Source organism: Ornithorhynchus anatinus, chromosome 3, assembly GCF_004115215.2.
Source record: "Ornithorhynchus anatinus isolate Pmale09 chromosome 3, mOrnAna1.pri.v4, whole genome shotgun sequence".
Classification (NCBI taxonomy): domain Eukaryota; kingdom Metazoa; phylum Chordata; class Mammalia; order Monotremata; family Ornithorhynchidae; genus Ornithorhynchus; species Ornithorhynchus anatinus.
In genome coordinates this window covers 131,376,475-131,389,198 of record NC_041730.1, presented here as the reverse complement: position 1 = coordinate 131,389,198, position 12,724 = coordinate 131,376,475, and the positions used below count along the sequence as shown (strand labels likewise).

At 49.8% G+C, this 12,724-nt stretch overlaps 1 protein-coding gene across 7 annotated transcripts in view; it reads right to left on the bottom strand.

The window, feature by feature from the left end:
• Nucleotides 1-1,901: 1,901 nt before the first annotated feature.
• The window catches only part of RASSF4 (Ras association domain family member 4), a 101,422-nt gene continuing 90,599 nt past the window's right edge, over nt 1,902-12,724 (bottom strand). For 6 of the 7 annotated variants that reach the window (XM_029061387.1, XM_029061384.2, XM_029061386.2 and 3 more), the window contains exons 9-11: nt 9,377-9,498; nt 8,193-8,290; nt 1,902-2,483 (exon numbers count right to left, since the gene is read on the bottom strand). In XM_029061387.1, coding sequence (XP_028917220.1) covers nt 2,423-2,483; nt 8,193-8,290; nt 9,377-9,498 — 281 coding nt within the window. In that variant the 3' untranslated portion in view covers nt 1,902-2,422. The remainder of the gene's footprint in view (nt 2,484-8,192; nt 8,291-9,376; nt 9,499-12,724) is intronic. The other variant, XM_029061391.2, reaches the window with a different exon arrangement.

Genomic DNA, 12,724 nt, shown 5'->3' with positions numbered 1-12,724 from the left:
TTCCCCTCAGCAAATAAAGGGAAAGATCCTTCTTGCCTCCTTCTGATAACTAATGCTCTTTCAAAAAAAATAAAAAATATTGCCCATGTCACAACTAGCCCCCAATTCATATTCTAAGCAATCAGAGCAGGGCCTGAGAAAATCTGTCATGGAGAATTCCCTCTGGAAATTTTCAGCTCAGAGGAAACAGAGAGGGTATGAAATCAGATTATTATTTTTATGGTACTAGTTAAGTGCTTACTCTGTGTCAAGCACTAAACACTGGGGGAGAACAAGTTAGGTTGGGCACAGTTCCTGACCCACCTGGGGCTTACATTCTAAGTAGGAGGGAGTAGGATTTAATCTCCATTTTGTAGATGAAGTAATTGAGGCTCAGAGAAATTACGTGACTTGCCCAAGGTCACACAGCAGATAAATGGCAGAGAGCTGGGATTAGAACTCAGGTCCTCTGACTCCCAAGGTCCATACTTTTTCCACTAGACCACGCTGCTTCTCGGTGTGGTCCTCAGGGAGACCTTGAGGTGTCCAACCGGTCCAGGTGGATTTTCAGTCCTCCGTTGCTGTTTCTGCCAGCTGCGACACTCTTTCCGGGCGGCGAAGACCTTCTCACCTTCCTACGACAACCCGTTCCTCCTAACCTCCTTACGGTCCTCGCTTGGGTGGAGTAACGGGGGAAACGGACGCCCGTCGTTTACAAGGAGAACTGAAATCTGGACCCTGGTGTCTAGTACTGAGCACTGCGTAGAACGGTGTGAACCGAAGATCATTTCCAACCTGGAAATTCTGCAGTGCCATAAGTGTGAGAAATTTGGAGTCCTTGAAAATCCAAAGCGCCAACCAGTTCCTCCTACTCATTCTCCTAATCGATGAGTGGTATTTATTGCGTGCTTATTGTGTGCAGAGCACTGTACTAAGTGCCTGGGAGAGTACAATACACCGGAAGAGTCCAGTCCAGTCCAATAATGCCACTTTAATAGAAATGGCAACCATTCTGCTCCCCATCTGCAGGAACCCAGTCCCTCGATACTTACGTGAATATTCTGAATGCTCTTCTAATAATGTCTTTCTCCCCCTGTAGACTAAGCTTTCTGTGGGCAGAGATCACATCTACCCACACCGCTGGATTGTCGTAATCACTGTGGTACTGTTTAAGCACTTACTTTGTGCCAGGCGCTGTTTTAAGCCCCCGGGGGTCGATACAAGATAATCAGATCGGACCCAGTCCCTGCCCCACAGTAGGAGGGAGAAGAGCTCATTTCTTTAGCTCTTACCGTGTGCCGAGCACCGACCTCAGCGCCGGGGCAGACACGACATAATCAGGGCGGACACAGTCCTTGTCCCACACGGAGCTCACAGTCTTAGGGGAAGGGAGAACAGGTATTCAATCTCCATTTCGCAGATGAAAAGAATGAGGCAGACAGAAGTTGAGTGACTTCTCCAAGAACAGGCAAGGGGACAGGATCAGATTAGTAGAAGCACCGGGGCTTAGTGGTTAGAGCCCGGGCCCGGGAGTCAGAAGGACCTAGGTTCTAATCCTGGCTCCCCCACGCGTCTGGGCAAGTCACTTCACTTCTCTGTGCCTCAGTTACCTCATCTGCAAAATGGGGATTAAGACTGTGAGCCCCTCGTGGGACAGCCTGATTACCCTGTATCTAGCCCAACGCTCAGAACAGTGCTTGGCACATAGTAAGTGCTTAATACCATCATTATCATTATTATTATTGTTATGTCCGATGTGTGACCTTGGGCAAGTCAATTCACTTCTCTGGGCCTCAGTTACCTCATCTGTAAAAGGGGGATAAGAGTGTGAGCCCCCCGTGGGACAGCCAACCTGATTAACTTGCATATTCAATAGTATTTATTGAGCGCTTACTATGTGCAGAGCACCGTACTTGTATCCACTTCAGCACTTGGAAGAGTGCTTGGCACACAGTAAGCACCTAACAAGTATCATAACAATAATGACAATAATAATGCAGGTCTCAGCCTGGCTCTAATCTGGGGAAAGATTGACGTTCCTCTCTCCTTCGTCTTCTCACGCTGTCATGTCTCGTTTTCCAAGGAACGACGGGATTAAGGAGAGGAGAGGAAGGCCGATTCCCCTTCCGTCGCCGTGAGGAGAGAGTTCGGAGTCCTGACGCCAACTCAGGGCCCGGCAGGGACGGGTCCTGAGAAATCTGGTCTCCAGAGTCAGGGGTCTTCATTCAGCGGGTCTGGGTCTGGTCACCCCGACGCTGACATCCCTCGTTAGGCCAAAGAGATGCAGTTAGGAGCAGGGGCTGGGAAGTAGTGGAGCTCTGGGAAACGAGAGAAGATGCTTCCTTTCCGTTTCCTTTGAGGCAGCCGTCTGTTCGAGGAGAGGGTCTCGCCGGGGTTTGGCGGCGGCAGGGGAATCGCTGGAAGGGCTGCGCCGCCGCCCGAGCTATTCGGCTCCCTCCAGTTGCTTCAAGCGCAGCATCATCGTCTCACGCAAGTTGACGAACCTGGAGGGAAAGAGAAGGGACTGAGCTACGGCCACCCAAGTTCATTTACCTGGACAAAGGGAAGGTGTTTTTTCACCAGGAAGAGTGGTCTGGCATCGCTTCTCTCTCACCGCCGATTTCTCGCCCACATCCTGCCTCTGGCCCGGATCGCCCTCCCTCTTCTTATTCGACAGACGATCGCTCTCCCCACCTTCAAAGCCTTATTGAAGGCACATCTCCTCCGAGCGGCTCGGCCTTCATTTCCTCTTCTCCCACTCCCTTCTGCGTCCCCCTCGCACTTAGATTTGCAACCCCTCCTCAGCACCGCAGCCCTTAGGTGCATATCTATGAATTATAAACTAGCAATGACTCATATCGATATCAGTGTCTCCCTCTAGACTGTAATTTCATTGTGGACAGGAAATGCATCTATCAATTCTGTAACGTTGTCCTCTCCCAGGCACTTAGTACGGTGCTCCGCACACATAAATAAATACAAGTGATTGTGCTTTGATGTGGGCCTGCCGTGTGCACTTGGGCGATGTCCTCACCTCTCTGCTCGTACCCCCCAAATCTCTATCTTGAGAGTCCAAAGTACAGAGCCCTTTTCTACCGGGCTCTATTCTCCCCAGGGTTTACGTCACTGTCCAATAGACGGTGAGGAGCTTTATGAGATGCTCTTATAGTCCACCAAATGGCCTGTTTGGGTTTGGAAACATTAAAGCCCCATTGGGAACGAAACTAAATGATCTGAAATGACGTCGATGCCTCTCTGGGGCGGAGGGAAGAATCTAGCTCTGTAGGAAGAGCCATTAGATAATAATCATCAGAATTATGATAATGGTTAGGCATTTTATGCCCAGCACCGTTCTAAGGGTTAGGGTAGATACAGGTTAATAGAGAAGCAGCGTGGCTCAGTGGAAAGAGCCCGGGCTTTGGAGTCAGAGGTCATGAGTTCGAATCCCAGCTCTGCCACTTGTCAGCTGTGTGACTTTGGGTAAGTCACTTCACTTCTCTGTGCCTCAGTTACCTCATCTGTAAAATGGGGATTAAGACCGTGAGCCCCACGTGGGAGAACCTGATTCCCCTGCGTCTACCCCAGCGCTTGGAACAGTGCTCTGCACATAGTAAGCGCTTAACAAATACCAACATCGAGTCAGACCTAGTTCCCATCGCACATGGGGCTCACGGTCTAAGTAGGAGGGAGAAAAAGGTGCGTGTACTTTTGACTCTCATAGTAGAGATTTGGGGGTAGGATCAGAGAAGTGAGGACATCACCCAAGTTCACACAGCAGGCCCACATCCAAACTTAATCACTTGTATTTATTGAGCACTTACTGTGTGCAGAGCGCTGTACTCAGTGCTTGGGAGCGTTCAGTACAACAGAGTTGACAGACACATCCTCTGTTCACAACGAGCTTGCGGTCTAGAGGGAGAGACGGACCGAAGCAGCGTGGCTCAGTGGAAAGAGCACAGGCTTTGGAGTCAGAGGTCATGAGTTCAAATCCCGGCTCTGCCACTTGTCAGCTGTGTGACTGTGGGCAAGTCACTTAACTTCTCGGTGCCTCAGTTACCTCATCTGTAAAATGGGGATGAAGACTGTGAGCCCCACGTGGGACATCCTGATTCCCCTGTGTCTACCCCAGAGCTTAGAACAGTGCTCGGCACATAGTAAGCGCTTAACAAATACCAACATTAAACATTAATTACTATGAATTCCCATATTCAGACAAGTGAAGGAGGCGGGATTAGGGCCCAGGTCCTTGACTCAATCAATCTATCAACCAATCCTATTTATTGAGCGCTTACCATGTGCAGAGTGTTGTAGTAAGCGCTTGGGAGAGAACGACATAAGGGAGTTGGCAGATCCGTCCCCTCCCAGGCCCGTGCTGCTCTTTACGCTAGGTCGCGTGGCTTCTACAAAGAGCTCAGAGGGAACTTAGCCAGTACCAAATATTGAAATGATAAATAATTATCTGACACGAATCCCCCACCCTCGCCCCCACACAACGTGAATCTGGAAAACCACACAAACTCCAACTACAGGCAGCCCTGAGACCTAACCGGTTCCCGAGAACCGCATCTTGAAATCATTTTTCTCCTAAGATCAATGAAGACAACGGGGGATCGCATTCACGACCCGAGATCCGAGCTCGGATACCATCTTTCTACCCAAGTTACCCAGAATGGTGTTCAGACGTGTCATAGGCGGGCAGGGAAAGTGTCTACCAACTCTGTATTATTGCAGAGAAGCAGTGTGGCTCAGTGGAAAGGGCCCACGCTTGGGAGTCAGAGGTCATGGGTTCGAATGCCGCCTCTGCCACTTGTCAGCTGGGCGACTGTGGGCAAGTCACTTCACTTCTCTGTGCCTCAGTTCCCTCATCTGTACAATGGGCATTTAGACCGTGAGCCTCACATGGGACAACCTGACGACCCTGTATCTACCCCAGCACTTAGAACAGTGCTCTGCACATAGTAAGCGCTTAACAAATACCAACATTGTTGTATTGCACCAAATGTTTAGTACACTGCTCTGCACAGAGCAAGTGCTCAATAAATACCACCGGTCGACTGATTGTTATAACTACAGGAACGCATTTAGGTTAAGTCGGAGAGGTTCCGCCATAGGGCAGCCGATTTTTACTTCACTAGAGGTAAAATGGACTGGTCAACCCTTCTGCAGTTTCCACCTGGTATCTTCCCCTCTCTCCCTCCCCATGCCTTCCTTCCATCTCTGATCACCCGCTATCAACTCCACCTCCCCACCCACCATCCCTCTCATCTCCATCCTTTTTTTTTCTGTAAATGGTATGTGATAAGTGTTCACAAAGTGGTACGTACCCTGTACTAAGCATTGGGGTAGATACAAGCTAATCGGTTCGGCTGCAGTCCGGGTGCCACCTCCCCCGATTAGACTGTGAGCCCGTCGATGGGTAGGGATTGTCTCTCTCTGATGCCGAATCGTACATTCCAAGCGCTTAGTACAGTGCTCTGCACATAGTGAGTGCTCAATAAATACTATTAAATGAATGAATGAATGGGGCCCCCAGTCTTAATCCCCATTTGACAGATGAGGTAACTGAGGCCCAGGGAAGCGAAGTGACTTACCCAATGTCACCCAGCTGATCCATGTATTTGATCTGATTATCTTGTATCTACCCCAGCGCTTAGGACAGTGCTTGGCACATAGTAAACACTTTTCATGCCACAGCGGTTATTGTTCCGGCTCTTTAAATTGTTTCCCCATTTCCCCCGGGCTCACGAGTGTCCCCCGCAAGCCTGTGCTCCCAGAAGGGAGGCTACCGTCATAAAATCAAAACTGACTCGTAAAACAGAAGCAGCATCCGAATCGAGGAAGGCGGTCAATGCCGTATCTCAGAAACAGTTAAAGTCCTGCCGCCTCGAGAAGCAGCGTGGCTTAGTGGATAGAGCCCGGGTCTGGGAGTCAGAAGGACCTGGGTTCTAATCGGCCACATTTCCGCTGTGTGAACCCGGTCAAGCCACTTCTCTGTGCCTCAGTTACCTCATCTGTAAAACGGTGATAAGAGCGTGGGACAGGGACCGTGTCTACCCCAGCTCTCGGAACAGAGCTTGGCACATGATATCAGTAAGCGCTTAGAGAAGCAGCGTGGCTCAGTGGAAAGAGCGCGGGCTTGGGAGTCAGAGGTCACGGGTTCTAATCCCGGCTCCGTTGCTTGTCAGCTGTGTGACCTTGGGCGAGTCACTTCACTTCTCGGTGCCTCCGTTACCTCATCCGTAAAATGGGGATGAAGAGCGTGAGCCCCACGTGGGACATCACCTTGTATCCCCCCAGCGCCTAGAATAGTGCTTTGCACATAGTAAGCACTTAACAAATGCCATAATTATTATTATCACCACCATCATCATTATTATGCAGATTAACTGTGAGCCTAACGGGGGACAACCTGATGACCCTGTATCTACCCCAGCGCTTAGAACAGTGCTCCGCACATAGTAAGCACTTAACCGATACCGACATTATTATCATTCGGTAATTTCCACGGCAGCTCTGAGAAGGGGGAGAACAACATGCCCTTTGTGTTACCGATGGGGAAACTGAGACGCAGAGCAGACTCTCCTACCATCATCCGCTGAAAGAGCGGGAACTAGAACCGACGGACACCGGCCCGATCCTCCTCTTCGGTCACTCCACTGTTCCCTTTGACCTCAGACGAGTGCCGGCTGTGAACAGGGCTACTTCCCGTCACGGCCCGAGCAGCTCGATCCAAACTTCCTGATGGCAGCTATTTTTAAAAGAGCATCAGGGAATCAGAAAGGAATATGCCACTAATCTCTGGCCACAACGCTCTCCAACAGCTGCCATTCAGAAGGGGCAGATAAACAGGGTCACCCTTCTCCCCGGAGTTTTTTATCAGGTGTGCGGAGTTCTGAAAACCCCAGCTGTGGCCGGGAAGCCCAAGGATCGCTTTTCCTGGCAAAGGCTCTTCTTCCAAGCCCAGGAAGCATGACCGTGGGCAAGTCACTTCACTTCTCTGTGCCTCAGTTCCCTCATCTGTAAAAGGGGGATGAAGACCGTGAGCCTCACGTGGGACCACCTCATCCCCCGGTATCTGCCCCGGCGCTTAGAACAGTGCTCTGCACGTCGTAAGCGCTTAACAAATACCAACTTTATTATTATAAGAGAGTTGGAAGTCGACAGCAGGCTGGGGCCCTTCCAGAGCACGTCTTGCCTGGGGCGGATCGGGGGACTCCACCGCCTCTGTCGCATCGTCTTTGCCGAACCGTTCGGATAGAGACCGTCCCCCGCTTCGTCCCGGTCCTCGGTTTATATCGGGATGGCCACGGGAAGAAGGATTTCCTGACTTTCTGACCTTCACGGTAAGTTGCAGCAGCCTCTCTCCCACCCACCCGTCCGCCACGTGTACTCTGACCCGTGACAGGACTCGTTTAGACTTGATTCCTGCCAGAAACAGTGAGTACCGCACCACATATATTGAATGCTGGCCAGGGTGGGAGCAGGGGATTCATTCATTCAATAGTATTTATTGAGCGCTTACTATGTGCAGAGCACGGTACTAAGCGCTTGGAATGGACAAGAATAATAATGATGGTATTTGTGAAACGCTTACTATGTGCCGAGCACCGTGCTAAGCGCTGGGGTGGATATAAGGTGATCGGGTTGTCCCACGTGAGGAATGTGTTTATAAATGTGTCTAGGTTGCATTATACCCTCCCAAGTGCTCAGTACAGTGCTCTGCACCCAGTAAGCAGCGTGGCTCAGCGGAAAGAGCCCGGGCTTGGGAGTCAGAGGTCATGGGTTTGAATCCCAGCTCTGCCACTTGTCAGTTGGGTGACTGTGGGCAAGTCACTTCACTTCTCTGTGCCTCAGTTACCTCATCTGGAAAATGGGGATGAAGACTGTGAGCCTCACGTGGGACAATCTGGTTACCCTGTATCTACCCCAGCGGTTAGAACGGTGCTCGGCACATAGTAAGTGCTTAACAAATACCAACATTATCAGTAAGTGCTCAATAAATACCATCGATTGAGCGACAGGGAGGAGAGTTGTTTGAATCCCCAAGATTGATTTCAATGAAGATATTATAGTATTGATAATAATAATGATGATAGGTTCTAGAGGCCCCCCGACCCCTGATCCTAGAGAGGAAACCCCCTCACCAACTCTCGATTCTCTTTGCTATCCTCATTTCTCTAGTGGTCACTATTCGCATTTTTAGCGCCGCTTACTTCTCGGTCAGTTTGGTTATTTCTCTTTCCTCCTCTTCTTTTAATTTTTCAACAAAACTGTCCAGCACCGGCATTTCAAACTTAATGTACTGAGCGACCTAGAAAATCCAAGAAGATTTTTACGTTTTATTTTTTAAACACATACGCGTGGGTTCCGCCTGCAGCTCCGCTAGTCTCTCATTCCTCGCTACGTCTGCATCTCCAGAAACCGGTCCCCGCCTTGAGTTGACTCGGCGGGTGGCCGAAAACGGCCCATATTGTTCATCTCCCAGGGCTCCCTTTATCTCCTAAAGGGAATACTGAGCTGAATATTAGGAAAACGCTCAATTGTGAAATCTCGCTGGGCTGAGCTCTCTCAGGGAGAGCGGAGAGAGCACTATTGTTTCGAACAATGACAAGGGGAATCGACACAGCCCTCCAAAAGGCAAATGGAAATACACGATTCAGCCCGACTGTGTTTAATGCTCCTTGGGGACAGAGTCTAGGACGCTTTTTCCCACTAAACCATTTCCAGCCTCTAAGCCCCTAGGACCCAGAGTAACGGAAGATGCCCTGGGGAAACTCAAGCCCTCGGAAGCCACGTTGATGGAGCCGTATATCGGGTCAAGGATGAGGCAGGTTGTGGTCTCCCAGAAAGTAATGTCTCTGGGTAGGGCCCGCTCTGATCCTCCTCGGACTGACTTGAAATTCTCCGCAATTTCAAGACGAGAGGAATGGACAAGTTTCCTTCTGAAACCGGATCCTGCTCAGGGAATCCCAGATTTGCAACGGGTATCTCCTTTCGGGTAGCGATAGCGGAAGAGAGGGATGGACTGGTTTCTTTCTGAAACCGGATCCTGCTCAGGGAAACCCAGATTTGCAACGGGTATCTCCTTTCGGGTAGCGATAGCGGAAGAGAGGGATGGACTGGTTTCTTTCTGAAACGGGATCCTGCTCAGGGAATCCCAGATTTGCAACGGGTATCTCCTCTCAGGTAGCGATAGCGGAAGAGAGGAGAGTGGCCCACCTATGAGGCGTCCAGATCTGGACTCTCTCCGGTGGATGACAGAAAGGGCCGTGGGGAAGACGGACAACCAGGGAGGGCGCAAGCTCTGAGAGCTGAGGAACTGGGGAATCTCCAGTCTCTCTGCCCCTCCTGCTTACGGAAACACGGACTCCCACCGTGCCTCTCGCCTCAGACTTACCTCATGGGGGACTTCTTCTCCCAAGTCTGTTTCCATGAGGAATATCTTGGCAATCTTCTCGCACGGCCCGTGCAGGATTCGGGAAATCAGCGGGTATTCGCAGTCCTTCAGTTTGGTCCGTTCTAGAGGGGGTAAGGTACACATTGAAAATCGGCACGGTAGAGTGATAGAGAACAAGCCTGGGAGTCAGAAGACCATCTGACTAGATAAGAATGATGGTAGTGGTTAAGCGCTTACTATATGCCAAGCGCTGTTCTAAGCGCTGATCATTTGACTTCTAATCCCGGCTCTACCACTCGCCTGCTGGGTGACCTTGGAAAAGTCACTTCACTTCTCTGTGCCTCAGGGGAAATGGAACAGGGACTGTGTCCAACCTGATTTGCCGGTATCAACCCCAAATTGCTCAGTACAGTTTATGGCACATAGTAAGCACTTAACAAATGCCATAATTATTACTCTTAGGAAAAGTACTGCTTCTTTCTGGTTCTTCCTCTGGCTTCCACGATCTCTTCCCCCAGTGATGTTTTAATAATGATAATAATGTTGGTATCTGTTAAGCGCTTACTATGTGCCAAGCACTGTTCTAAGCGCTGGGGTAGACACAGGGGAATCAGGTTGTCCCACGTGGGGTTCACAGTCTTAATCCCCATTTTACAGATGTTGGTATTTGTTAAGCGCTTACTATGTGCCGAGCACTGTTCTAAGCGCTGGGGTAGACACAGGGGAATCAGGTTGTCCCACGTGGGGTTCGCAGTCTTCATCCCCATTTTACAGATGAGGGAACTGAGGCACCGAGAAGTGAAGTGACTCGCCCAAAGTCACACAGCTGACAAGTGGCCGAGGTGGGATTCGAACCCATGACCTCTGACTCCATAGCCCGTGCTCTTTCCACTGAGCCACGCTGCTTCTACAGATGAGGTAACTGAGGCCCAGAGAAGTGAAGTGACTTCATTCATTCATTCAACAGTATTTATTGAGTGCTTACTATGTGCAGAACACTGTACTAAGCGCTTGGAATGGACACTTCGGCCACACAGCTGACGAGTGGCGGAGCCGGGATTAGAACCCACGACCTCTGACTCCCGAGCCCGGGCTCTTTCCACTAGGCCACGCTGCTTCACGAGCTCCATTAGGGCTGGGAATGTGGGTCTTGTTACTGTTACATCCTCCCAGGCACCAAGTACATGCCTGTCACTCAGTGGATGTCTATGAAGTATGGCTGATTCACTGAGAAGGGCCCCGGGTCAATTGAGTATTTAGTACAGTGCTCTGCACGCAGTCAGGGCTCAATAAATACCACCGATGAAAAAGCGGAATGAACGGAAGAGTTCTTCACATTTTGGACACTGCAGCATTTCAACCCAGGAAAACGTAGATGCATCAAAAGCAAGACAGAACGGGGCCTAGTGTATAGAGCACACACCTGGGAGTCAGAAGGACCTGGGTTCTAATCCTAATTAATTAATGTCGGTATTTGTTAAGCGCTTACTATGTGAAGAGCACCGTTCTAAGCGCTGGGGTAGATACAGGGTCAGCAAGTTGTCCCACGTGAGGCTCACAGTCTTCATCCCCATTTTCCCGAGGAGGTAACTGAGAAGTTAAATGACTTGCCCACGGTCACACAGCTGCCAAGTGGCAGAGCCGGGATTCGAACCCATGACCACTGACTCCCAAGCCCGGGCTCTGTCCACTGAGCCTGGCTACTGTGTGACCTGAGGCAAGTTACTTCGGTTCTCTGGGCCTCCGTTACCTCATCTGAAATATGGGGATTAAGACTGTGAGCCCCATATGGGGCAGGGACTGTGTCAACTTGGTCAGCTTGTACCTACCCCAGCGCGTAGTACAGTGCCCGGCACATAGAAAGCGCTTAGCAAATACCATAAAAAAAAGGAAGACACAGATGAAGCACAGGAGACTTCCTGACTATGAATAATAAGAAGAAGAAGAAGAACAACAATAATAGTATTTGTTAAGCGCTTACTATATGCCAAGCACCGTTTTAAGTGCTGGAAGGATATAAGACACAGGATCTCACTCTCAAGGGAGGATGGGGGGAGTTAATAATAATAATAATAATGTTGGTATTTGTTAGGCGCTTACTATGTGCCAAGCACTGTTCTAAGCGCTGGGGTAGATAAAGGTAATTAGGTGGCCCCACATGAGGCTCATAGTCTTCATCCCCATTTTACAGATGAGGGAACTGAGGCACCGAGAAGTGAAGTGACTTGCCCCAAGTCACACAGCTGATAAGTGGCAGAGTCAGATTCGAACCCATGACCTCTGACTCCTAGGCCCGTGCTCACTGAGCCACGCTGCTTCTCTAAGGGTTATCCTTGCTATCTTTGAGGACGGAAGGAATCGACATTCTATTTAATTGCTATTGTTTTAATGAGCTATTTGCTATTGATTCTATTTATTTGCTATTGTTTTAATGAGATGTTCATCCCCTCGATTCTATTTATTGCTATTGTTCTTGTCTGTCCTTCTCCCCCCGATTAGATTGTAAGCCCGCCAGAGGGCAGGGACTGTCTCTATGTTGCCAATTTGTACATTCCAAGCGCTTAGTACAGTGCTCTGCACATAGTAAGTTCTCAATAAATACGAATGAATGAATGAATGAATGAATGAATGAATGAATGAATGAATGAATGAATGACATCCCCCTGTGGAATTGCATCTCTTGTACTGGACTCTCTCAAGCGTTTGCACCCAATAAGCGCTCAATAAATACCACTGACTGACTAATCGATTGATTAGAGAAGCAGCGTGGCTCAGTGGAAAGAGCCCGGGCTTGGGAGTCAGAGGTCAGGAGTTCGAATCCCGGCTCTGCCACTTGTCAGCTGTGTGACTGTGGGTAAGTCACTTCACTCCTCTGTGCCTCAGTTACCTCATCTGTAAAATGGGGATTAACTGTGAGCCTCACGTGGGACAACCTGATGACCCTGTATCTACCCCAGCGCTTAGAACGGTGCTCAGCACATAGTAAGCGCTTAACAAATACCAACATCATTATTATTATTAGTACACTGGGGGGCAAAGTGGGGGTGACTGGAGGAGCTCTAAGTGTCTCTTTCCACCTTATCATTCTATATTTCTGGCCCTCTCCTCTGTCGAGAGGGTTGAATGGACTTTCTGCGGGGAGAAAATCCTGCGTGAGTTCAATACTTGGTTCTTTGAGTTTTCCCAAGCCCTGAAGCCTGAGTTCACGGAATATAATGTGTAGTGGCATTTATTTATTCCCTCTAGACTGTAGGCTCGCTGTGGGCAACCAATTCCGTAAGCAGCACGGTGAAGTGGATAGACCCCGGGCCTGGGAGTCGTAAGGTCATGGGTTCTCATCCCGGCTCC